Below are 27,219 nucleotides of genomic sequence, written 5' to 3'. Positions count from 1 at the left end.
ATTTTATAAAAAAAAAAAAAAACCTACTGGGGGGTGTGAGGAGTGGATCAGGATATAGACAAAATAACACTGGCCATGAGTTAGTAACTGTAGGGCTAGGTGATGGGTACATGGTGGTTCTATACTATTTTCTCTGCCTTTATATATGTTTGAAATTTTTCATAACAAATTTTTAAAGAGAGAGTAAGAGAGAACATTTTCCTGATGGAGTGTTCAGTTAAGGAACATAACCACCATCTCCTCTGTCCCAGGAAAATTTTCATTAGCCAGTTCAATTTTCATTCCTTGGCCCCTGAATTTCCCTTTTGTTGAATTTAGTTGCAGTCAGGAGAAACAAAGACCCAGTGGACAGCTTCCTCTTACCTCACACCTATGAGGAATAACATTGGTCTTTCAAAGTGAAGGCAGGTTTGTGGTGAAATACAAACAACCAACAAAGTTTCTCTAAAAGACCCCTCTTTTCATAAGGGTGCCAAGAGGGTAACTCTATGAAAGCTCAGCAAAGTTCTCGTTCCCACCCTGCCAAGGCACACTGCCAAGTTCATGTTCCTGGTTATCCCTATATCCGAAGCATGCCTGAGGACATCCTGTGGTTCCACAAAAACACACGTTACCTCCACACTTTCCTAAGCCTACTTATGCTGCAGATTGCCAGCACTGGTTCCAAACCAGAGCCCCAAGAAAGAAACCCTGAGCTCTCAGAATTTCTCAGATTCTCAGGAATTCTGGGACACCTGCTGTTCTGAGTTCACCCAGCAGGGGGCGCTGAATCCCCAACTGGGACATCACAGCAGCCACAGCCCTGGGAGTCACTGCCTTGAGATATTTATAGTATAGCCTTTTCCCACCTGCTCAAGAAGTGCTCCCCTAGGACTTCCCTGGTGGCGCAGTGGTAAAGAATCTGCCTGCCAATGCAGGGGACATGGGTTCGAGCCCTGGTCCGGGAAGATCCCACATGCCACAGAACAACTAAAAGTCCGCGCCACAAATACTGAGCCCACGCCCACACACCACAACTACTGAAGTCCACGCGCCACAACTATTGAAGTCCATGCCTAGAGCCCGTGCTCCACAAGAGAAGCCACCGCAATGAGAAGCCCACGCACCATAACCAAGAGTAGCAAGAGTAGCCCCGCTCGCCATACTAGAGAAAGCCCGCGTGCAGCAACAAAGACCTAACGCAGCCAAAAATAAATTAATTAAAAAAAAAAAAAGAAGTGCTCCCTGTAATCGATCAGCCTTGTGTACAGCTGTTGGGTATAGGAGAACTGTCTGAGAAATAGTTTTGTTTAGTTGAGCTAACGTGATTAAAGATAGTCTTCTTATAAAAATAGGGCTGTGATTTTCCAATAGCAATCCAGACTTGAAAAGGATTTACCTTCTTAGGGGGGACCAACAGGAAGGCTGTGTGACCATGTGAACACTACCAACATGCCACTGTTCTTGGGTGTGATGGATGCTACAAGGTTGTGATTACAAACACATATACAAACCCAGAGACCAAGGTGCTTGTTATGAACTGAATGTTTGTGTCCCCTCGAAATTCATATATTGAAGCCCTAACCCTGATATGATGGTATTTGGAGGTGGGGCCTTTGGCAGGTAATTAGGTTTAGATGAGGTCATGGGAGTGGAGCCCTCCCTCATAATGGGATTGATGCCCTTATAAAAAGATGAAGGGACACAAGATCTCCTTCTCTGGATGCATGCCCCAAGGAAAGGTCATGCAAGGGCATAACTAGGAAAAGGGCCCTCACCAAGGAGCCAACCATGCTAGCACTCTGATCTTAGACTTCCAGCCTCCAGAAATGTGAGAAATGAATGTCTGTTGTTTAAGCCATCCAGCTTATGGTGTTTCATTATAACAGCCCGAACTGACTAAGACAGTGCTACAATTAACTATGCTTGTTTAAGATCATTAGAGATGAGGAAAAGTCTACAACAAAGCAGGATTATAAGGCTTTGCTCCATCCTTCTAGAGCATCAAATCCAACATCTCTCCCCACCCCTCACATTCTGAGTCCCTGAAGAGCCAGTTTTGACTCAGCTGAGCAGACTTTTAATAACCAGACTGCCAATGAAAGGGCCAAAGCACAAACAAGTGAAAAGTCCCATTTCATCATGCAAATGATGAGGAAGTTCTGGGTTTACACTGCAAGAGCTTTGTCTCCAGGCCACCCTAATCTTCCTTTCCAACTCCCACTCTCACCCTCATTCACTGCCAAATACAGAGAAGCAAGCCTCAGTGTGCCCTTGGAAGGCAGAGCAACCTCTAACTCTTCCTAGGCCATGTCCAAACCAAGCAACCAGGACCCCAAACTTCATAGACCCTACCTGGAAGTGCAAAATAATGGTCCAGATCAGGCCCAGGGTCAGCTTGGGGTTGCCATCTGTGATGTCATCGTTGCGAATATTCACTAGTTTCACCTGAAAAAGAAACAAAAGCTGGTCTCAGAGCTCTGTGACATTTTTGTTTTGATTTCATTTTTATAGATTTTCATTATTTATATGCAGTTAAATTGGTTTTTTTGGTGTACAGTTCTGAGTTTTCACACATGTACAGATTTGTGTAACTACCACCACAATCAGGATAACAGAACAGGTACGTCAACCCGAAAGGTGATCTCGAGCTGCCCCTTTGTAGTCAAACCCTGCCCCCACCCCTAAATCCTGGCAACCACTGATCTGTTCCCAATTTTGCTTTTTCCAGAATGTCATATAAATGGAATCACACAGTATGTAATCTTTTGATAATAGCTTTTTTTCCCTCCGCACAATGTCCATGAGATCCCCATCCAAGGTGCTGCATGTAACAACAGTTTGCTCCTTTTCGTTGTGGAGGAGTGTTCCATTATACCGATATATTACACTGTAATTATCCACTCATCTATTGAAGGACATTTGCATTGTTTCCAGTTTGGGGCAATTATGAATAAAGCTCTGATACTCATGTACAGTTTTTTGTGCGAGCACATGTTTTCATTTCTCTAGGGTAAATTCCTAGGAGTGGGATTGCTGGGTCATATGGTATATGTTTAGCTTTATAAGAAACTGCCAAACTGTTGGGTTGGCCAAAAGGTTCATTCGGTTTTTTCCGTAAGATGGCTCTAGTAGCACTTAGTTGTCTTTAACTTCATTCAAAACAATTTTGTTAGATTGTATTGTGACGGCTGTCACATCAATGCGCATTTAAAAAAAGACTTATCAAAATTGGTGAATTTTTGTGTAACCATTTTAATGTTGAAGATAGAAGAAAAAAAGCAACATTTTGGCATATTATGCTTATTATTTCAAGAAAGGTAAAAATGCAACTGAAACGCACAAACAAATTTGTGCAGTGTATGGAGAAGGTGCTGCGACTGATCGAACATGTCAAAAGTGGTTTGCGAAGTGGAGATTTCTCGCTGGATGATGCTCCACAGTCAGGTAGACCAGTTGAAGTTGACAGCGATCACATAGAGACGTTAATTGAGACCAATCAACGTTATACCACGCGGGAGATAGCCGACATACTCAAAATATCCAAATCAAGCGTTGAAAATCATTTGCACCAGCCTGTTTATGTTCATCGCTTTGATGCTTGGGTTCCACATAAGTGAAAAAAACCTTCTTGACCGTATTTCCACATGTGATTCTCTACTTAAACGTAATGAAAACGTTCCATTTTTAAAACAAATTGTGGCAGGAGGTGAAAAGTGGATACTGTACAATAATGTGGAACAGAAGAGATCGTGGGGCAAGCAAAATGAACCACCACCAACCACACCAAAGGCTGGTCTTCATCCAAAGAAGGTGATGTTGTGTATACATGGTGGGATTGGAAGGGAGTCCTCTACCATGAGCTCCTTCTGGAAAACCAAACCATTAATTCCAACAAATACTGCTCTCAATTAGACCAAGTGAAAGCAACACTTGACAAAAAGCGTTCGGAATCAGTCAACAGAAAACTCATAATCTTCCATCAGGATAACGCCAAGACCATAAGTTTCTTTGATGACCAGGCAAAAACTGTTACAGCTTGGCTGGGAAGTTCTGACTCATCTACTGTACTCACCAGACATTGCACCCTCAGATTTCCATTTATTTAGGTCTTTACAAAATTCTCTTAATGGAAAAAATTTCAATTCCCTGGAAGACTGTAAAAGGCACCTGGAACAGTTCTTTGCTCAAAAAGATAAAATGTTTTGGGAAGATGGAATTACGAAGTTGCCTGAAAAATGGCAGAAAGTAGTGGAACAAAAGGGTGAATATATTTGTTCAATAAAGTTCTTGGTGAAAACGAAAAATGTGTCTGATTTTTACTTTAAAAGTGAAGGCACTTTTTGGCCAACCCAGTATCTTCCAGCGTGATTGTACCATTTTGCAATCCCACCAGCAAAGCAACCTTGCAAGCACATGCTATTATGAGTTGCTTTTTAATTAAGTCATCACAGCCCTGACTTTTTTCTTTTTCTTTCTTATTTCTTCAAGGTTGAGAGAGAGAGAGAGAGAGATCTGCCCCTTGTCCCTCACTGGTCTCTTGCCTGCTCCTGCCTATTTCCCCTCCTTTGTCGCAGACATCCCCACCTGCCCACACCTCCCATAGCATATGCTTTACTCCTAAAATCTCATTCTAGCAACACGATGTGCACAGACACACAGGCCCTTCCCCCACCAGGGTGACCAACCATCCCTGTGTGCTGGAAACTGAGGGGTTTCCTGGGACGTGGGCCTTTCACAGTGCTGAAACCAAGAGTGTCCTAGGAAAACCAGCCTACTTCCACTTCCACCTCCACCCCTGCGAGTGTCTGTCGTACCCTCACGGAGGTCCTGACAACTGTGGCAAACCGTCCTGAAGCTGCCCTCCCTTTATCTCTTCAATTGAACTGAAATCTTCATGTACTAAAGAACCTAGTGATCTCAAACAGAAGCCTCACTTCTCCCTTACACTATTGTGACCGGTGCTGTAGACTGAATGCTTGTGTCCCTCCAAAATTCATATGTTAAATCCTAACACCCAATCTGAAGGTATATGGAGGTGGGACCTTCTGGGGGTGATTAGGTCTTGAGGGAATGGAATTAGTATCTTTATAAGAGAGACCCAGAAAGCTCCCTCGACCTTTCCATCATGTGAGGTCACAGCTAAAAGCCATCTCTGAACCAGGACCTCACCAGATACCAAATCTGCCTCGATCTTGGACTTCCCAGCGTTCAGAACTGTGAGAAATAAATTTCTGTTGTTTATAAGCCACCAGGGCTGTGATATTGTGTTACAGCAACCTGAATGACCAAGACACCTGGGCAAATTCTTTCCCTTTTCTGTAGCTCAGTTTCCTCTTCTGTATATTGGGAGTGGGACAACCTGCTTCTGGTCTGAGTGCAGGTTTTCTAATCACAAGCAGCCCACAGCTGGCAGGCTGGCAGTATCAGCCAAGTCCACGTTCCTCAGTCCCACCTCTGTCAGCTTTCCCCTTGTTTTCTGAAGTCTACCTTCCTTGACCAAGCCACCTTCCAACCTCTGCCAATCTGTTCCTTGGAGACTTCACACCTAACTCCTACCTTTCCTACCTCATCTTCTACCACCTTTCTTGGTAACTGTCACACTCATCTCGATGACCCAAGTATCATCCATCTGTACAACTCGTCTGCCTTCCCACTTCTGATGACTTTCATTTTCACTCTGCTTTGGACACCTGCACAGCTACAACCTCACCATAAGCAAGAACTGCTCTAGAGTTCTCTCTGCCCTTCTCTGTGTCCACTGTTAACCTCTCACATTTTTACTGTAGCCGAGTAACCAATCTCCTCTCCATCCTTATTTACATTTCTAGCTAATCAGTTCTCCTCAATTCACCTTTTGCCCATTAAGGCCCTCTCTGGTTTCCTGTAACTCTACATACAGACATTCCAACGCTGCTCTCTCTGGTCCCCTAAACACGTCAGCCTCCACTTCTCCTACTTCTTTTCATTTATCAATATATTCAACAAATATTATTAAGTGCTGATTATGGACCATTCATGATGACAGGTGATGAAGATAAAAATGTTAAGTAAGATCACGTTCCCTGTCCTCACGGGCCTACAATGCATTAGAGCAAACAGAGAAATAACAATAAAGTAGTAAGTATTATATTAGAAGCAAACTGCTATAGGAGTACACAGAAGAAGAATTTCCCAAGTTAATGAGAATTACTGATAAGAGTGACAAAAATGAACTAACTCCAAAAATATATGTACCATCGAATGTCATCGTGACCGGTGCTGTTGCCTGGCGACTGCAGCTATACCAAATCTTTCCAAACAGCTCTCTAAGCAGATGATCTCTGACTCCCTCATCCATCCACCTTCCTCCTCTCCACAAACTTTCTCTGTGTCTTTATCCCTCCTTCCTTCCTCCTCCCTGTATCTCAGAAGAGGCATTTTTTCCTTTCTTTTTCAAAGAAACCACGTCAGCTGTACTCTGTATCTCATCCCTCAATCCCTGGGCTTGGCTGCATCAATTAGGAAGCAATGGGAGGAAGAAACGTGTGTAGAAAGCACCACGGAAGGAGCGTTAAACAAATGTCAGGAGACCTGGGTGGAAGTTCCAGCTTTGCTCTACCTTGTGTGATCTGGGGCGGGTCATTTCTCAGTTTCCTTTCGTATGAAACAAAAAGGCTGGACTAGAGGATCTCCAAGGCACCTTCCGGGGCTAACATGCTCTGACTCGTACTCCTCCTCACTCTCATTCTGTTTTCCTCTCTTCACTGCCTTCTCCCACTATGTCTAAAAATATGTTGCCATCTTCCTTCTTTATCTAGGGAGGGAAAAGCTTCTTTACTATGTCCTAAATACTCTTCTGCTCTATTGAGACTGTTCTCTTAAGTCACCAGTGCTGCACAGCTGAGACCTTCCCCTCAGCTCCACGTGCCGTTCAGCCACCCTGACCATCCCCTCACCCAGTTCTCATGATGATGGAGCACGCTGGTTTTCCCTCTTCCTAGACGATGTACCTTTTCCCATCTTCTGTGCTGGTTTATTTTTCATCTTCCCTTTGACCTCCACCCGAGGTGAGTCAACCTTTCATATCGTGCTCTTCTCTAAGACTCTCCCCCTCAGACAGGCCACAAACTCTATGTAAGGAACACCAAAGGATCTGTCCAAACACAATACAGCTGCTCACTAGCAAGCAAGGCTCAGAACGGCATCGGTCAGATTTACTGAGGACTTTACCAGGGGCACTGAGAACATCTAGGGACCCGATGCCAACATTCCCTGGCAGAATGGGGAACACACGGGATACTCTTACCTGTCGCTGCTTTAGGAAGTCCAGGGCAATCTGCACATTCTGCAGCCTGTGAAAACGCATCCTGCCCTTCTCCCGGGGCTGCAAACAAACAAACAAAAGGGATGTTAATTTCAGCTGCACCAATTTACCCATGCAGACCTCTTTCCTCTTTCATTTCAAGGACTGAAAGACCACAAAGAATTCCTCATGATTGAAGCCAGGCGTGGGAGCATCACATAAAGCACCCCCCAGGGCAGGACCTGTGTGTGTTTTCACCATGCTTGCTGAGGCTCCAGAATGCCTTGTTTACCACTAGGATCCCCGTGAACACACAGCCCGTGTGAATGCAAACGCTTAGGTAGTGCCGCAGCTCCTCTAAGGGTTCTTCTGCTGTCGTACGTGGCAGAACTTGATTCTGGATGTGACGTTAATGGGAACAAAGACTTGCCTCTATGGCTCCCAGAATCGCAGTTAAATGCTATTGTAAGGAAGGGTAGAAAGTCCTAATTGCATACTGCACAGTAATGGACAGAGCCAACTGTATTACAAACCTGGCAAAAGAAACTAGAGGTAGCCAATTTTATACTAGTGAATGAGGAGTTACACATGCTCAACAAGCAAGTGAAAAAACCTAAAATGGAAGGCAGAAATCAGGAAGAAACCTATTTTCTAGGAAGATGGGTGCTGGTGCAGCAAAGCCACCCTTTACCCCAGTATGAAACACCCAGAGCAAACAAGACCTTGAAGATGTAGGGCTGTTCACCATGGTCCTCCAAAGAAAGGTATTTCCTGCCAGTCACTCAGTTCTGGATGTCATACAAGCCACAGGGGAGAGGCCCACCTTCACCCAGTGCCCCTGGTGCCCGTCCCCACCGCCTCGTCCACTGCTCAACTCCTATCCATCCAGAAGTGCAGGAAGTCTGTTTCCCCAGTGGGTACAGGCAGGGACGGCTACCTACCTCTGGAACATTTTCTCCTGCTCACTTTCCAATGTTGTTTTTATTTTACTACAATTGGGACTATAACATTACTCTCACTAGATCATACCCAGTTCATTTGTAAATGTCAAATTGGTACTAATTAAAGGCCAATAAAATACAAGGTAGCTCTGTTGTGGGCACCTGCACACAAGAAACACTGCCCCAGGTTGAAATGGGCAAAAAGTAACCCACCACGTGGAAAGATGGGGTGGAAGCATCTCTGTGGGGGTCCCCTAACCCTTCTAAGCAAAACTCCCAAACCAGAGTAATCGACAGAGAGGATGAGGCCTCTCTGTGAAACAGGATAACTTCATAAGTCAAAGTTTTAGGAAAAATCTTCTTAGTGAGAACCTCTTCTCAGTCATTTCAGCTAAACTAATTGTGACTATAGCTTAGAAGATGACAGAGCCTGTGAAACTGAAGACTCTAAGGCACTGGGAAGGGAGATCAATGAGGTGAAAAGATGACTTTAAGAGGACAGGGAATGGGGATACTGCCTAATCCCTATTTCTGGAGAAAGATCATAGGCTATAACTTAGAGCCTGCAAGCAGAAAATGGCCCTCTTACACACTCTAATCTTTACTCCTAAGTACTCCCCACCAAAAATACCCTTAAGAACATGCAAGTTAAATATCTGTCCTCTACAGCAACTAGAGATGTTATTGACCAAGCAGAGTATCTCCATGCAGTGAGTGGTTTGCAAACAACAGGCTCTTCTGAAAACAAATGACATGGTGTGTGGTGAGAACCTGGAGGCCAGAGAGATGGAGAGTCCCTGTTAGTCTGGAGTGTGGAGTCATAAGCAATAACTGTCATGCTGTCAACTAAGCTTCCCACGATTCTGCAATCTAGACTCAGACAACATAGCAAGGCCACCAGAAAGCCATGGGTCTCCAGGTCACAAAGGGACTTGATGCCACCAAACACCATTATTCTTTCTGTGCCAGCTACTCTCAGATAAGCGAAACAATTCCCACTCCAGGATCATCTAACAGTGGCAAGACGCACAATTAGTCTTAACCACTTTCTATGGGACCCAAATTCCCAGGTGGACAGGGAAGAAGGCAACTGGTAACTGAGCTACTTGGAGACCTAGAGAACCCCAAACTCTCTGATGGCCCTGCAGTGCCGGCTGGGATGCTGGCGTCCCCAGGAGGACCTACTACATCATCATCATCTTCCTCCTCCTGCTCCTCGCTGTTTGTATGGTGCCAGGAGGGCATGCTCACCAGACGGAGGGTCTTCAGCCCTGCTGGCTCCTTTGGCCACCAACCAAGACAAAGACACGACAGAGTAACAGGAAATTCACAACACATAAATGACAAGGAAATGAATGCAGGAAAAAAAAAAAGGTGAAAATAAATAAGAAAATACCCTCCCACCTCCAGAAAGATGCAAAAACCAAATTAAGACCAGAGCAGATGGTTATATTGAACACTTCTTATGTTGAAACACAGCTTTAATTCTCCACGGCCACCCACCCTCCCTACTTCTGTGAATCAAGTAAAGCAGAGAGGATGATGAGAATAACCATGAAAGACATATTTGGGTGGTTTTTGGTGAAAAGATGATATTTTACGACTATCTCCATAAACACCTGTAGGTTTTCAAAGGTTAGGAAAAGAAATTAGATTGGAGTGGTTTTAACCTGTTTTTTTAAGCAACATCACTGAAAAGGATCACTTTTCAATATAAAATCACTACAAGTTCATCAAATATACCAGCCAAATTGCCCAAAATATAACTTCGTGAGCACTGTTAAGTCCAGCACAGTGAAAGTAAAATTCTGATTACTTAGGAGATTTATAAATGAGGGCCAGAGAAGAACTAGAATTCATATCTACTGGCTATGTTAATAAAAGCATCTGTCAATTTTAGGCCATTAAACATTATAAAATTAATTCTATCGTAAGACCAAAACAAAAGTGAAACCAAAACAAAGGCCCCAGGGGAAGGCAATCTCCAACCGTGGAAGAAGCTATTACTTAGGGAGTGAAATCTAATGTGCCAAATCCTGCCCTTGAAACACAACAGACAATGACTAAGAATTCACCAAAGGCGGTGAGCACGCCGGCTCCACCAGCTCCTCGAGCTGTGTGCCTCTCCAGAGCACTCCTCCCTCACAGGTGTTTCCTGGCATTTTCTAAATGAAAAGTATGTTGTCTACAACACTCGAGATAGAGCAGGAGCTGCACAGGATCACAGGCTTCCATTAGGCTCCCATATAGGAAACAATGAGCCCACAGCAAGGTTACGCTGTTCCCTCAAACAAAGTGAAGATAAGAACTCATGAGCCAAGAGGTTCAGACAGCCTTTGCCCTCAGATAGGTAAGTGTTTCCACAAGCCACATTTAATACATCTGGGGAGGAAGCAGGCATGTTTAATTATCCAAGGAGCCCAGATGTACTCCGTCTGGGGCTATGCTCAGACATCCAACTTCAGCACTTCTCCAACCCTGCGAAAGACAGTGAATCCCAGAAGGGAGAAAGTGAGGTGATTTGGGAAAAAAATGACCCTAAACACCTGGGCTTTTAAATGTAAATTTCAGGTCTTTGTTGAATATAGAAATAGAACAATTCATAGTAGAAGCGAAAATAGGAGGAGTCTATATAGACTAGAAATAAAGCTGTAGCAAGAAAAATACACCTTATTCAAAAATTTTTAAACGTAAATCTGCTATTCCTGAAACACTAGCATCTATAAATAGATAAAGAACAAGTAAGGAGAAAACATGCAAATATGAAAGGAATAGAACTGATACCTGATTCCATCAAGAAATGAGAATATATGATACATCAGGTTAAATTAAGATGAAATTACATCATTTATAAAGTGTTAAGTCTGAGTTAGAAATAAAGTCCGCCAATTACCTCTTCTACTTTTTCCTCCCATGTAACAGAGCACACAGTGACAGCCACTGCCCTAGCACGCAACAAGGTGGACCCATATGTCATTAATAGGGCCACTCCTGTGAGGTTAACTCATTAGGAGAAGAGAAAGCTCACCAGTTTGATGCCTGAGAGGACCTCCAGCAGAGAGATCAGGTTATGGCCATCCCGCAGATCTTCATAAAGATCATTGATGTGCTTCCGGACCTGTGCATGAGAGTGAAACAGACTGATTTTTATTCTATCTTGAATTATTTTATTATCTACACAAGAATCTCTGGTCCTAGGTAAACACAATTAAAGAATTTGAAACTGGAAACAACAAAAAATTCAGGAATTTTCAGGTTGGAGTACAATACATATGAAATGGTAACACAACAGAAGTGTATGTGTGTTTTTTCAAATTGAGGCCAGGGACTTCCCTGGTGGCACAGTGGTTAAGAATCCGCCTGCCAATGCAGGAGACACGGGTTCGAGGTCTGGTCCAGGAAGATCCCACATGCCACGGAGCAACTAAGCCCGTGCGCCACAACTACTGAGCCTGCGCTCTAGAGCCCACAAGCCACAACTACTGAAGCCCACGTGCCTAGAGCCCATGCTCCGCAACAAGAGAAGCCACTGCAATGAGAAGCCCATGCACGGCAATGAACAGTAGCCCCCACTCACCACACTTAGAGAAAGCCCACGCGCAGCAACAAAGACACAATGCGGCCAAAAATAAATATAAAATAAATAAGTAAATTTATAATTAATAAATTGAGGCCAGATCCATTACACACTCTAGCCAACCATGAAAAATACTCCAGCAAGTTTGGATTAGGGATGGGGAGTCTTAATCATCCTGAAACATCTCAGGAATTATTATGGACCAAAATGTGATATGACGGCCAATGATGGACAGATGAGACCAGTCAGAGTCAGAAAAGCCTTCCAGAGTGCTACGAAGGAAACTAAAATGCTAGATACCCAGTATTCCATACGGTGTACCTTAATTTAACCCTTTTCTTACCAAATACTTTTTTTTTTTTTAATTTATTTTTGGCTGAGTTGGGTCTTCGTTGCTCCGCGCGGGCTTTCTCTAGTTGCAGTGAGTGGGGGCTACTCTTCGTTGCAGTGTGCGGTTTTCTCACTGCGGTGGCTTCTCTTGTTGCAGAGCACGGGCTCTAAGCACGCGGGCTTCAGTAGTTGTGGCACGTGGGATTCAGCAGTTGTGGCACGCGGGCTTCAGTAGTTGTGGACCGCGGGCTCCAGAGTGCAGGCTCAGTAGTTGTGGCACATGGGCTTAGTTGCTCCGCGGCATGTGGGATCTTCCTGGACCAGGGCTTGAACCCGTGTCCTCTGCATTGGCAGGCGGATTCTTAACCACTGCACCACCAGGGAAGCCCCTTACCAAATACTTCTAATAGTGAACTTGAGAATTACTTTCCGTTTGGGAAAAAACAATTCTAATTTTATAACTGAAACTATGCAAAAACAAATAAATATCACTTTAGGAAAATGTGTGGGTAATGTCAAACATTGTGCTAATGCTTTAGATGTTATCTCATCTATCCCTCATATCCATAAGGTAGGTATTATTATTCCTGTTTTACACATGAGGAAATGAGGCACAAAGAGGTTAAGTAACTTGCCTAAGGTCACAAGTGGAAAAACTGGCCTCAGTTTGGTCTTTCTGATATTAGTCTTTGCCATTACTACAATGCTTTGTAACCAGACATAATCTCATTTTATTTACTTAATCCAAACAACTGCCCTGTGAAGTTTATTTATTACTCCCATTCTGAGGAAGCTAAGGCTCTGAGAAGTTATGGTCACATAGATGTAGGAAGTGCCTAAAGTGACTGATTCATTCCAAGTCTAGTGACAACTTCACTGAGTGATATGCTCAAACACAGAATCAGAAGACAATTGGAAATTACAAGGAAGAAGATTCTTTCCAACACAAATAATTTTCTAGACAATAAGAGAAAGCGTTACTCTCAGAATAGTGGATTTCTGGTCACTGGAGTTTTTCAAGCAGAGACTAGGATATTGGAATTTCTACATTCACGCGGAAGACTGAACTATAAGTCCTTTCCAACTATAATATTCTAGCATTCAAAACAGATTGCAAATCAGAAAAGATAAAGACTGGAAACATCTCAGTAAACTTCCTAGAAAAGAAAGGACTTGAAGGATTAGAAAATGTTTGATAGAAAGAAAGAGGAGGGGAAAACCACATAAGGCTAGGTATAGGGGTGGAAACATTCAAGACATGCATGTTTGTACGTGTGTGAAGGAATAAGAAGTTGACAGGTAGATAACCCAACTGGAGAAAATGGTTCATGATAAATTGAATAATAGGTTTCAAATATTTAAAAATTAAATATAGGTTTCAAATATTTAAAGAATATTTCTTCAATTTTTTTGTGCTACTGACAATATGACACACATTTTAGTTTAATCTGCAATATTAACATTTTCTCCCTCACTTTCTTAAGTTTAGACAATGAATGAAACAATACATTTACCTCAGACTTGTATCACTTGTTGATTTCCATGGTGTAAATACTCTCTTGAAATGACCAATTTCAAGCTATTAATATAATATCACTAAAAGCAATGTTGGGAAGAAATGTACAGTAGCACACCAATATATAGAATTTCTATCAGAGAGATACAACACACATAACTGACCTCAAGAGCACAGATGGTAATAACATAGTCAAGTAACTGAAGTGATGAGCTTTGAATATTTATTACCTTTATTTAAAATATAATTTATTTAATTGTAAGTTTACATAATTTAATTTTTAATAATGGCTGTGCTTAGCAAATAGCTCACAAAATTCCTGAAAGTTTAATATTGGGCTCTCATGAGCCCATGACAGTTGAATCCAACACACCAGTGGCTCTAAGATTTCAAGACCCCTCCCTCACGTGGGTCCAAGGGTTCAACCACAGTGCACCACTCAAGAAATTAGCAGGTCATAAGAGTTGGAAAGGAAGTTTGATTTGACAAGTTCAATTTGAAGTATGTTGAATTTAAAACAACAGCAAAGGAGCTACAAATGGAAATGTTCTTGAAGCAGCTGAAAATACCAGAATTTAACCTGGGGCAGCTGAGAACTTAAGTTTAGAAGTCATATGCATAGAGGTGCTAGCTAAAGACATGGGAAATGTTGGGCTTTCTGGGTTAGGGCAAAAAAGAAGAGCAGAGTGCTAAGGACTGAGCCTGAGGGAATAGCCAAAATTAGAAGGCAGGAGATGGGAAAGCAATCAACAAAGGAGGGGGGCAGGTAGGGGAAAAGGCAGTGAAAGAGGTAGGCAACAAACCAAGAAAGTATAATCAAGGAAGAGATGATCACCAGTATCAAATGCTACAAGACAAGGAGGATGAAGACTAAGAAAGGCTTTCTGAATTTTCCTACAAATAAGAGTGCTTTTTGTGAGAATAATTTTCTAGAGAGTGGTGGAATGGAAATCAGATTTTAAATGAATAGTAGGTTTGAAAAAGTCAGAAATTATTAAATACTTGATATTAGGATTAAGAAGAGAAGAAACAGGGACTTCCCTGGTGGTGCAGTGGTTAAGAATCCGCCTGCCAATGCAGGGGGCACGGGTTCGAGCCCTGGTCCGGGAAGATCCCACATGCCGTGGAGCAACTAAGCCCGTGCGCAACAACTACTGAGCCTGTGCTCTGGAGCCCACGAGCCACAACTACTGAGCCCACGTGCAACAACTACTGAAGCCCGCGCGCCTAGAGCCCGTGCTCCGCAACAAGAGAAGCCACCGCAATGAGAAGCCCGTGCACCGCAACGAAGAGTAGCCCCCGCTCGCCGCAACTAGAGGAAGCCCACGTGCAGCAACAAAGACCCAACGAAGCCAAAAATAAATAAATAAAACAAAATAAATTTATAAAAAAAAAAAGAAGAGAAGAAACAATAATGAGGGATTTATTTTTGACAGGTAAGACCTGAACATAGGGTATAAAAATCGGGAGTGGTCATCAAGTAATTATTTAAATAAATTACATAGGGTTGCGGACCAGGTGAGATCGTGTTATCAATAGGATACCAAACACCATGGAGTGCTGAAAAGAAAAAGGAAGTACTTGAAATGTAAAGTTAGTTTTATATCAAGGCCCCAATATCTCCTTCTGAAAATTCCGGTTATGTTTTACACCTGTGAATAGCAAAATTCAACCATCTTACAAGAAATTTAGATGAGACCTAGTTTACTGTTTCTCAGTCTTTGTGTGATTATAATAACTAAGTAACTATGAAAACCAGTAGAGAGATATAGACAAAAGTAATGGGGAAAGGGAGTGTAGTGAGATTTTTTTTTTCTCGGATAATTTTCAACAGAGAACAGTAGTCTGTTTCTGAAGCATATTGGACACAGCTCTGCCTAGAGAAGGATAAAGAACTAGGGGCTTCCCTGGTGGCGCAGTGGTTAAGAATCCGCCTGCCAATGCAGGGGACATGGGTTCGAGCCCTGGTCCAGGAAGACCCCACATGCCGTGGAGCAACTAAGCCCGTGCACAACTACTGCGCCTGCGCTCTAGAGCCCGCGAGCCACAACTACTGAAGCCCGCACGCCTAGAGCCCATGCTCCGCAACAAGAGAAGCCACCGCAATGAGAAGCCCGCGCACCGCAACGAAGAGCAGCCCCCACTCGCCACAACTAGAGAAAGCCCACGTGCAGCAACAAAGATCCAACAGAGCCAAAAATAAAATAAAAATTAAAATAAATAATAAAAAAATAAGGAACTATGATAATTTAAAAAAAAAAGAACTAGCTAACACTTACTAGTGCTTTTACATCAAAAAATTTTCAGATGCAGAGGGGGGATTCGGAGGGCTCAATTAACATACCAAGATCATACAGCTTAATGACCAGGCCAATCAAATCCAGGTCTGCCCCCTTCTAAAGTCTTCACCGTTTTTGTACATGCTACGTTGCCTCTGAAGTTTTCCACAAATCTCCTAAGAAAAAGTCTGGTGGACTAAGCACCAGAAAAGCATTAGAGGCAGCCAAGTGAAGCCAAGAGTGCTCAGGAGTCATCCATATATATGTTTCTTTCCAACAAATAATCATGCTGCTCTGTTAACAAACAAGATGAGTGGAAAACTTCAGCTATCCAGGTCCTTGCCTGTTTGTACTCCCTGTGAAAATCACCATCAAAATTAGTTCTTTAGAAATCTCCAAGGAACATGTACAAATGGCTAACAAACTCATGAAAAGATGCTCAATATCATTAGCAATAAGGAAAACGTAAATCAAACTACAGGGAGATACCACTTCACAACCACTAGGATGGCTATAATCAAAAAGACAGATAATAAGTGTTGATGAGGCTATAGAGAAACTGGAACCCTCATACACTCCCAGTGAGAATGTAAAAGGATGCAGCTGCTTTGGAAAACAGTCTGACAGTTCCTCAAAAGGCTAAACACAAGTTACCATACGACTCAGTAATTCCACTCCTAGGTATATATCCAAGAGAATTAAAAACATATGTCCAGAAAAAAAAAAAAAACAACTTGTACATGTATGAATGTTCATAGCAGCATTCATTGTTCACAATAGCCAAAAAGTGAAAATAATCCAAATGCCTAAATATTATGATATGTGAAAGAAGGCACTTACAAAGAACCACGTATTGTATGATTCAATTTATATGAGATATCTAGAATCAGCAAATCTATAGAGACCGATAGCAGATTGGTGGTTGCCTAGGGCTGGGGGAGAGGATGGGGGGTTGGTTAGGGATAATGATTAAAGGGTACAGGGTTTCTTTTGGGGGATGAGGAAAATATTCTAAAATTGATTGTGGTGATGGCTGTGAAACTCTGTGAATACAATAAAAGCCATTGAAATGTACACTTTAAATGGGTGAATTATGTGATATGTGAATTAAATCTCAACATAGCTATTTTTAAAAATTAATGTATGGGGCTTCCCTCGTGGTGCAGTGGTTAAGAATCCACCTGCCAATGCAGCAGACACGGGTTCGAGCCCTGGTCCGGGAAGATCCCACATGCCACGGAGCAACTAAGCCCGTGCACCACAACTACTGAGCCTGTGCTCTAGAGCCCGTGAGCCACAACTACTGAGCCCGTGTGCCACAACTACTGAAGCCCACGCGCCTAGAGCCCATGCTCCGCAACAAGAGAAGCCACCATAATGAGAAGCCTGCGCACCTCAACAAAGAGTAGCCCCCGCTCACCACAACTGGAGAAAACCCACGCACAGTAACAATGACCCAACACAGCCAAAAAAAAAAAAAATTAATGAATGACTAAATTTTGAGACCAAGCCATTCCTCCCCAATCACCATGCATTAGTAAGCCAAGGAAAACTCTGCTCTCCCAATTTTTAAAAGATTGGCTTGAAGTTATGAAAAAATAAACAGCTTCCCCCAATTTCTAAGTGGCTTTAGCAAAGGGAATAAATTGCACTTAAGTGCTTGGAATCAGAATCTGAGCCCAAAGGGACTTTAAAGATTACTTAACTCTAATATACTCAGTTTACAGATGAGAAAAGCATTGTCTAGAGAAGTTAAATAACTTTGTAAGACCATTTAGGCTGGAAAGTGTCAGATCACTGCCTCTTGACTCTGAGTTCAGGGCTCTTTCCCCTCACAAGGTTTCCATGATGCTTGAAGGGTAGAAACAACATATTAACAACATTATTAAATTATAAGAGCCCCTCTGCAAAAAAAGAACCAAGGATTGTCATGTTGTATTCTTTAACACCTGCAGAAAGCCTGATCTGGAAAAGTTTTGCTCGAAGACTCTTAAAACACAAGCAGCTCAACTTCCTTGATCCACGTTATGTTGAAGAGCAATATATAGGTCAGAGGGGAAAGTTTTAAAGAGAAGAGTCTGTCATTTACTCTCATCTACACTTATTAAAAGATACAGGGAAAGTAAGAGTGAGCCTAGTAGCTTCAGATGGATTTCTGAATTTACAGATTTCTAAACTGTAAGAGGGAAAATTCCATACTGATTCAAAGGCCAAATTTATCCTCCAGAAAAGCCCAATACTAAAAAACACAGATAACAGTTGTCACAGACTTTTCACTCTGGAGAGAACCGTGCTCGAACGCAGGGAATAAGAGCGGGGGCTGAGAGTCCCTTTTGGAGTAAGTAGAGTGCGATGGGGGAGCAAAGTGTGAGGCTCTTTGCAGATGAGAATCCTATCGCCTCTCTGTTTTGAGAGTTCCTTAAGTTTTAAGGAATCTGACAGTGGTAACAGCCAACCCTGATTAACAAAGATTCTCTGAGGATGAGGAGGATTCTAAACTCCACCAAGGGTATCTTTACTTAATAGGCAGGCACTAATGCTCAGGGAGTAGAGAATCCAAGTCCAAATGTAGAACCAAAACCTTCAGTGGGGGTCGAGATGCATTCAGGGTGAAGTCAAGCCCTGAAAACTCAGGTCTAGGCGGGCATGGTCACAAACCACCACCACACAGTCACAGTTGGGCAACAAAGGCAACACTCCTCTCCTCAGCATCTGACCAGCACAACTCAATCAATCTCTTAAATTACACTCCACTGCCGGTCTCCATCTCACGCGGCCACAGCACAGAGGCTGCACAGGAGAGAGTGCCTGCAACCATTAGAGCATTCTCCCACCCTGTGTTCAGCTAGAGAGCCTCCAACAGGCGGAGAAAAATTGAGAACGTTAGTAAAACTTCGGAGTTAAAAACTTTTGCTGGTTTATCTGGAATTCTTAACTAAAATTCCAGGAAGGCCGGTTGCTTCTAGACTGTGTACATGACTAAAGATGGAAAGAACTAGTCCATCTGTTAGATTAAATGTTTTCCTTCCTTTCTACCCACTAACGTCCGCAGTCAGTAGAAACCGACCAGAGAAAGTCTTCCTCCTCTTTCTCAGGAGCTCATGCTCTCAGTTCTGTCTCATCATCTCAGCCTTTCTTGAAGTTCTCTTTGGGATACTTTATCAGCTACCAGAACCCAGAGATATATCAAGGATAATGTAAATAAAATCTCACTTAAAACTCTTAAGTTTTTATTTTTGATGGTTCTGGCATATGAGCAGAACTCTTCAATTTGTAGGACTTGTGTTCTAAAATTAGGTTATTTATATATTTCAGATGCTTACATCCTTAAATCTCTTTTATGATTGGACCAACAGTGTTCTCAGCTAATAAAGAGGAATTGACTTGCTTATGCAAGAACAAACTGTTTCCTAAAGAGATATTTGGGAATCCAAGACATTAGGTCGACTAAATCTAGAACTTGAGGGACTTGGTTGTTTTGATCTTACATCATTCTACTTGCCAATGGCAACACTAATGTAGTTCATGTGTACTTGCGGAGCAAAGCAAAGGATGCCTAAATTACAAAAAACAGATCTTGATCCCTAATTCTCAGCCCAAAGTTCAAAGAATTCCAACATGGAGCTATGATTCTGATGAGCAGTGAATCTCCGTGAAATATTCCAAGATGAGAAAATGCCATTGGAACTGTAAGGCTGGGGGCCTGAGAAGAGATGAAAAATTGCCAAGGATTTAAGTAAAGCTCTGGCTGGCCTCCAATTTCTAACAATGCTATGATGTGTTCGTCTAGTTTCTCCCTCCCTGGGCCTCCTGTCATCACAGAGCACTGAGGCAGAGGTTCAACAGGCAACATCAGCTACAAGTGAAGAGCAGGGAGCCAGAGCATTTGCATCCAACTACAAAGTTTAGGGGGACAAGCCTGAGGCAGGATAAATTCAGTTCTTCCAATTGTTAAAGAGATGAGGTATGAAAGCAGAGCAAGGTGGGGGCATATTTAATAGTAACAGCAAGTAATTTCGGCCAGAAGACTCATGACTGCTCTTTAGCTCCATCCTTCACTAGCTGTATGACCTCGGGAAAGTCACTTCATTCTTCTAATTCTCACTTTCCTCAATTGTTAAAACTGAAAGGATAAAATACCTTTACCTCCTTCAGGGTTACTGTAAGGATCAAGTCAGATTAGAATATGCTTTGTAAGCTAAAAAGACTATTGAGCTATTATTTACTCAAGGTAACAAATCCTTACTGGATACTTCTCATGCTCCCGGTGCAGTACTTGGCTGAGACAGTAGCACAAGTCCTAGCCCTCAAGGAGCAGAGGACAGCGATGTGTGAACACACAAGCCCATCTCTTCAAAGTGGTATGGCACAGAGATGGAGCTGCAATTAATTTAGTCCAAGGGATGGAGGTCAGAGCCTCAGGAAGGGGATACTGGACCTGGGCCTTGAAGGGTAAGTGGGTGATGGCCAGGCAGAGGAGGCCAAGACATGCATTCAAGGGAGAGAGAAATGAATAAGCAAAGAGGTATGAAAGTACACAGTGTTTAGGAAGCGGAGAGATGTTTCGTACGGCTACAGCACAGGCTATGCAGGGGACAATGCCTGGTTGGAAACAGGCTGTGAAGGGCTCTGCACCATGACAGAGTTATGTGCCACCAAACTAGAAGCAACTAGCTGGTAAATGTTGAAGAAATTAGAGGAAAATTGCAGGTTTTTTTCTCCCTGTCTACTTTGTCCCGACTAAAAAAATAGGACACAACATCAACCTTCAAGTTACAATCTGGCAGAAAGATGAATGTTGCAGGTGCTATAACAGAAGTACATAACGAATACAGGGAGGGCACAAAGGAAAGGCCAGTCAATTCCAGGTGGGAGAGTCAGGAAAATATCTATTGAGGAGGTGTTAAGTTGGTGTTGTCCAGGCAGAACAGAGTTGGGGAAGGTAATCCACGCAGAGGGAGCCCCATGAGCGAAGATACAGAGTCATAAATAGCATGGCAAACAGTTCAGCAAGAGCTTAAGGTCTGAGGGGAATATGACACTATGAGCCTGGAAAGGTAGGCAGACCAGTGTCAGTACTGCAGACTTTAAGAGTGCAGGTGCTAGACTTTAGGCTGCCTGAGTTCTAGTATTTTAGCTCTTCTTCTTTCTAGTGGTATGACCTTGAACAGGTTATTTAACCTCTCTGAACCTCACTGATAAAATGGGACTATTAATAGAATCTACAGCATAAGGTCAGTGAAGAATTAAATGAGATGATCCATGTAAAAGACTTAGTACAGGAAGTCTGATTTACAGTAAGCACTCAATAAACTACTACCATTATCATTACATTTGTTCTTATAGAAAACTTTATTAGGAAACTATTATGGCCAAGTCAAGAGATGAAGAGCTCCCGGACTAGAACAGAGGTAATGGGGATGGAGAAGAGAAACCAGATGCAAGCATCTTTCTGAGTTCGAAGTGACTGACTATAGTTGGTGACAGGGAGAGATGATGGGCAGGACTAAATATAGTATGATTCTAGGTTCCTCACTTGGACAGCTAGGTACATGAGTGAAAATATTGAGCAATTCGGGATGTGTTGAATATAGGACATGTCTGGATAACATCCAGATGACCGTGTCAAGTACACTGTGAGATACAGGTCCTGGGCTTAGGAAAGAATGCAGGAAAAGGCACTATCATCACCTCCTTATCTATACCTTATAGTTAGAAAATCGCCCTCATTTGTAGTTAAACAAGTGGCCCTAATGAGCCATGTTTGATTTATGTAACCATCTCCCCAGCCATAGTTTACTGAACTAAATCGACAGACCACTGACCCATGGAGGAGAAGAAAACCTCAGCTAACCAGATCGCTTCTGTTTGTGTCTTTAGAATCATGTAGCTGCAGGGGTTTACATTACCATTCGAGGGACAGCCACCATGGCTCACACACAAGCAACGGGAGGAATGCAGAGAACTAAATGTAGGAGACACACATAAAGATATAAAAATGAAGAAACACAAGGCCTCATAAAAAGAGAAAGAGAGAGTAACTGCCCAATAAAGTTTAGTTTTCAAAAAGCTCAGATGCATCCAGACACCAGACTCTGGAGATCACCCTGTATCCCTTTCTACTTATGATTCCTTGCATTCCACGCAACCGAATGATCCCCGTGGCTAACACAAATGAGACTGCCAAAGAATACAGAGAAGAAAACAAGAAAATGGTTAGGACCCAGGGAACTGGTTAGGACCCAGGGAACGTCAACATGGAGGACTCAGACAGAGGAAGAGAAGCCAGTGAAAGAGGCATTCATGGAGGGAAGAGGTAACTGAGGAAAAAGCAGTGTCCTAGAAGGCAACATAAAAGAGAGCTTTAAAGGAGCAGAGAGGGCTTCCCTGGTAGCACAGTGGTTAAGAATCCGCCTGCCAATGCAGGGGACACGGGTTCGAGCCCTGGTCCGGGAAGATCCCACATGCTGCGGAGCAACTAAGCCCGCGCACCACAACTACTGAGCCTGTGCTCTAGAGCCCACGAGCCACAACTACTGAAGCCCGTGCCCTTGGAGCCTGTGCTCTGCAACAAGAGAAGCCACAGCAATGAGAAGCCCGCACACCACAACGAAGAGTAGCCCCCACTCGCCACCACTAGAGAAAGCCCGCTCACAGCAATGAAGACCCAACGCAGCCAAAAATAAATACATAAATAAATAAAGTAAAATAAAATAAATTTTAAAAAAAACAAAGGGAGCAGTGAGTTAGTCAACACTGTCAAATGCTACAGAGAAATCAAATGAGAAGAAGATAAAACTAAGCTACTAGATACAGCAATTAAGAGGTCACTGGTAATCTTTCCCAGAGCAGTGATTATTATAACTCACAGTTAATTGAGTTGAGTAATTATTGTAACTTAAAAACTTTGTTTTCAAATCTGACTGCCACATTAGTCATACTATTTATCCTTAGGTGAGTATTTAATATGCCTCTGCCTTGGGTTTTCCTCTATTTAAAAATAATAATATAAAAAAAATAATATCTCCCTCCAACCCTAGCCATTTTGCTCTGTATTTTAAACTGCATGGGGGTTACACCTGAATATACATATGAAAAAAATTCATTAAACTGATCATTCAAGATTTGCATACTTTAAGAGAGAGAGAACAAAATCCCCTCTGCCCCATCCTTCCACAGTAATCAGGTTAAAAAATTTAAAACAAGAAAGGGGCTTACAAAATAGTATGTAAAGTTTGGTGCAAAGTGTTCTTGGAATCCCAGGAATCACCCCACGGTATCCTCACCCTCAGCCTCCTCAGGTAACGGAGGTGTTACTGTCTTCACCAAGAAACTGATCAGTGGAAGTTTCCGCGTTATTCGGACTATGTTAGATATTAAAAAAAAAAAGTCATGTGTAACCCCATCAACTGGAGCACATGGCCAGCAACATGAACTGAGAGAAGGGACTGACAGATCCAGATCAGGAGCAGCCAGAGGGGCCAGGGTGGCATCCATGAGGGGGTCCTACCTTCATCAGGTGCTTGTTGACCCACTTGGTGAACGTCTTCTTCTGCACACGGTCCCGTTCATCTGTGAGGAAACAAGGAGAAGGCATTGGCTTAGCGCTACCCGGCAATACGTTCCCCAAACACTGCCTTGCCCACACCCAGATTCTCCGGGACAGTGGAGACAGTTTCCTCAGGACTATGAGACAGCGTCTTGTTGTTGGGAAGGTTCAGTCTGTCTGAACTTCCTCTTCTGTCCTTACCATGTTGTCACTTTACGCATTAGACAGAATCATGTGCCTCAAGAATCTTGTCATGGCAAAGTCTCCTTCGCGTCGTAATTCTCCGGGGAGCACAGTGATTCCCTGCTTCCCCTGCCCCCAGCAAGCTCCAAAAAGCCAAAGCTGTGAAAACCCCCAACAGAAGGGGTGGAGTGCCCTTGGCGTTCGGGACGCCTATAGTGCAGGGTTACATCTCACCCTCCACACACCGGTCCTCTTGATCAATGCTCTCCTACCACCCCCTCCTCCCCAGTACTCCGTCACTCCAGCTTCCTCCCTAGCCTCATCAACCAAACTCTCAGAGCTGCCCACTATGCCCTGCCCCGCACACCTCCTCCCTCCCTCCCTTCTCCCAAGTCTTACAGAGCCCCACCTTTTTTGTAGGCAAATTGTCTTTCATTCTCAATTTTGTTCACCTCTTTAACAGAAGCATGACTGTCAACAGTTGACAATGACTGCGCCACAGAGGCCTGATCCTACGGAGGACTCACCTTCTCCTACAACACCACCTCCAGACCACTGATTCATCAGCTCCGTTCCTTTTCTACTTATTTGAAGCCCTTGCCCTCCACTATCCCATCTTGTTCAAATCATCCTTTCTGTCATCGACCATTCCCTGCTGCCTGCCCCCTCCACGTGGCAAATCTACGTTAACTTCTCTTAACAACTTGGTTCACATTTACTATCTCCAAGGGTATCCTATGGCATCATCCTCAAATTACTTCAGCATATGTGTGGACAATGCATGTGAGCCTGCTTGGCTCCAATGACCTTCATCTCCAATTCACAGCCAGCCACCACCATGCCACTTCCTGAGCCTCATTCCTTCTCCAAACATACCTACTTAGCAGTCATCTTTATCAATCTTTCATACCTCCCTCATCATTCTCAACCTTCAATCACTCCCTTCTTATTTTACCCTGTTTATTAAGAACACCTAAGATGATCCCAGTCTGTGCTAGGCAACATGGTTAAGCAATTCAAAGCTGCAGTCACTAATACCCCAGGGAGTCTCACCTGTCTAACCTTCTACTAGTTATGTTCACCAGGACAATCCCCAAACCTGAATGACTACCATGGCTTGACTCCTCCACTTCTTCTCCAACTCAGAGAAATTTCAGAAGAAAGTAGCAGAATTATGTAACTCTGGCTCACTAGTAATTCACATAAACTTCAGTTAGGTTTTCTCTCCCTACTGCCACAGTTATTCCTTCTTACTGACTCCCAAGTAAAAGCCACACAGGTACCGTTTCAAACAATGCTAAGGCTTTCTCTCCACTTCCAGGTGGATGCACTATCTTCTTATTTTTCTGAATCTATAGCTATCCAGTAAGTGCTGCTTCATCTGTCTCTAACCTTACCTCTACCTCTTCCTTTCCTGCTTAATTTGCAAGGAACAGTGATCTCTTCCTATTACAGACCACAGAACATAGGAATTAGAATGGATCTAGTCTAATTCCCTGCTGATTCACAAATCCCCTCAACAACAAAGAATCATATGTTCAGAGTTGAAAGGTCTGTCCAAATCTTGCATACATCTACAATATTATTGACTCTTAAAACTTAAGATAATAGAGAATTCACTACCTCATAAAGCAACACATACTAACTTAATAGTTCCATAACACGTCTTAATCTGCATCCTTCTAAATTCTACCTATCGGCTCTCACTTGGAACTGTTGGGATTTTTTTTAAAGTCTTATCTAATTTTCACTTCATAGAGTCCTGCAAGTATTTGAAGCCAGAATTTTTATTAGATTTGACAACTGTCATTCCAACATATTTTGATCTTTTGATCTTCTTTAGATGCTGATTCAGTTATCTGACCTCTTCATCATCCTTTCCAAGCCTGTATCATCTGCAGACTGAATCAGAATCAGCTTGCAGCTACAATCTCATCTAAATCACTGACATTTGTTTTCTCTTCATGGCAAGCTACTTTCTTCCTCTCCACCTCTCCAAATGCTATTTATTCTTTAAAATTCAGCTCATTCATTCACTCATTTATTCTTTGAATAAGTCCTTATTAAGGAGCTAGCTGCTTGGAATACCCTGTGTTACACAAAGTCACAGTCCCTACCTTTAAAAGTCTAGCAGAAAGGAGAAATAACTTCAATGCAGCTTGACAAGTGCTGCTAACAGAGGTAAGCACAGAGTGCTCAAGAACGTAAGAGAAATGGCTAAGCCTGTCTGAGTAGAGGAGGGACCCATGGGAGGTTAGTGAACGTTTCCAGGTGGGTGACTAACTAAACCTTAAAAGATGAGTACAAGTTAGCCAGAAAGAGAAGGCACAAAGCTACTACATGAAGTTCTACCTAGTGCCAAGTCACGTAGATAAGAAGGAGCTCATGTTCAGACAACTGCACAGAATTAAGGATGGTTGAAAGACAGAACATGTAATAGGTAGTGGTGACACTTAAAACTGGATAGAATGGCATGGGTCAAATCATGGCCTTTCATGACAAGCTAAGGAGTCCAAACTTTATCACCAAGAAACTGGTAAGGGGAAGGTAAGGGAAAGTATTGAAAGATTTTAAATAGAAGAATGACACGGTGAGATTTGTGTTTGAGAAAAATTACTCTGGCAGCCTTTCCTGACAATTCCATTTCTCAATAGTCTCTTTGTTCTCCAAATTTTTATGGTACTTACTATGCTAATCACTCAATCCATACTTAAACAATTATATAAATTCTGATCTTTTAATATGCTCATTCTTACTCATCAATGAGATCATTAACTCCTTGAGGAAAGAGATCATGCTTTACTTTTCTGCATGTCCTATAGCTTCTAACATCTAAAGCTCCACATTATAAGACTAAAATAAATCCTTCCCCTTACCTGAACTGAAAGTCAGCTTTTTAGCTACTGGAAGCATGACTGATGAGAAAACATCTGGTTTCCCTAGTGCATTATCCCCATGGGAGGGCTTGGTAGGTTAACAGAATAACTATGGGTAGAAAATAAAGAAGACTCAATTGTGTTAATCGCATCTTCAGGTCTAAAAGAACTGAGGCAGTGGACTAAAAAGAAATCACATGAATTCCACCTCTTTAAAATATTGGCTAGTTTAAAAGGAAATCTGTTAACTTTTTCTTTTCCATCTATGTATTGTTTAACCTATTATAGCAAACCCATATTACTTTTATAATAAAAGAAATTCTATAAAGAAAACCTGTGTCTTCAGAGTGAGAACTTTGTAAAATTAGAAACAGACTATTCTTGGTTATAAGGGTAATAAATAGAGTAAAGCAGAGTGGACCTGGCATTGGTGAAAATGTGGTGGGCAGAACTTTTAGTTAGCTTTAATACTGTTTTTCCATTATGTTTGCATGTCCCAGCGAACAGGTGATACTTACTGGTGTATCTGAGTTTTTTTACATATTGGACTAGACGGTTTTTTTTTTTTTTTGGCCGCACCACGCAGCTTGTGGGATCTTATTTCCCCTACCAGGGATCGAACCCGGGCTCCAGCAGTGCAAGCCCCGAGCCCTAACCACTGGACCACCAGGGAATTCCCTGGACTGGACTCTTATAGGTAATAA

The 27,219-nt window shown here is 42.7% G+C and overlaps 1 protein-coding gene across 3 annotated transcripts in view; it reads right to left on the bottom strand.

The window, feature by feature from the left end:
• Positions 1-27,219, bottom strand: part of MACF1 (microtubule actin crosslinking factor 1) — a 329,628-nt gene that overhangs the window by 196,834 nt on the left and 105,575 nt on the right. For all 3 annotated transcript variants that reach the window (XM_057535030.1, XM_057535517.1, XM_057534539.1), the window contains exons 2-6: positions 23,418-23,479; positions 11,234-11,323; positions 9,391-9,486; positions 7,268-7,345; positions 2,335-2,427 (exon numbers count right to left, since the gene is read on the bottom strand). In XM_057535030.1, coding sequence (XP_057391013.1) covers positions 2,335-2,427; positions 7,268-7,345; positions 9,391-9,486; positions 11,234-11,323; positions 23,418-23,479 — 419 coding nt within the window. The remainder of the gene's footprint in view (positions 1-2,334; positions 2,428-7,267; positions 7,346-9,390; positions 9,487-11,233; positions 11,324-23,417; positions 23,480-27,219) is intronic.

The sequence above is a fragment of the Balaenoptera acutorostrata genome, chromosome 1, assembly GCF_949987535.1.
Source record: "Balaenoptera acutorostrata chromosome 1, mBalAcu1.1, whole genome shotgun sequence".
Lineage (NCBI taxonomy): Eukaryota > Metazoa > Chordata > Mammalia > Artiodactyla > Balaenopteridae > Balaenoptera > Balaenoptera acutorostrata.
The sequence above is the reverse complement of the archived record's forward strand: the minus strand, read 5'-3'. Positions and strand labels throughout refer to the sequence as shown.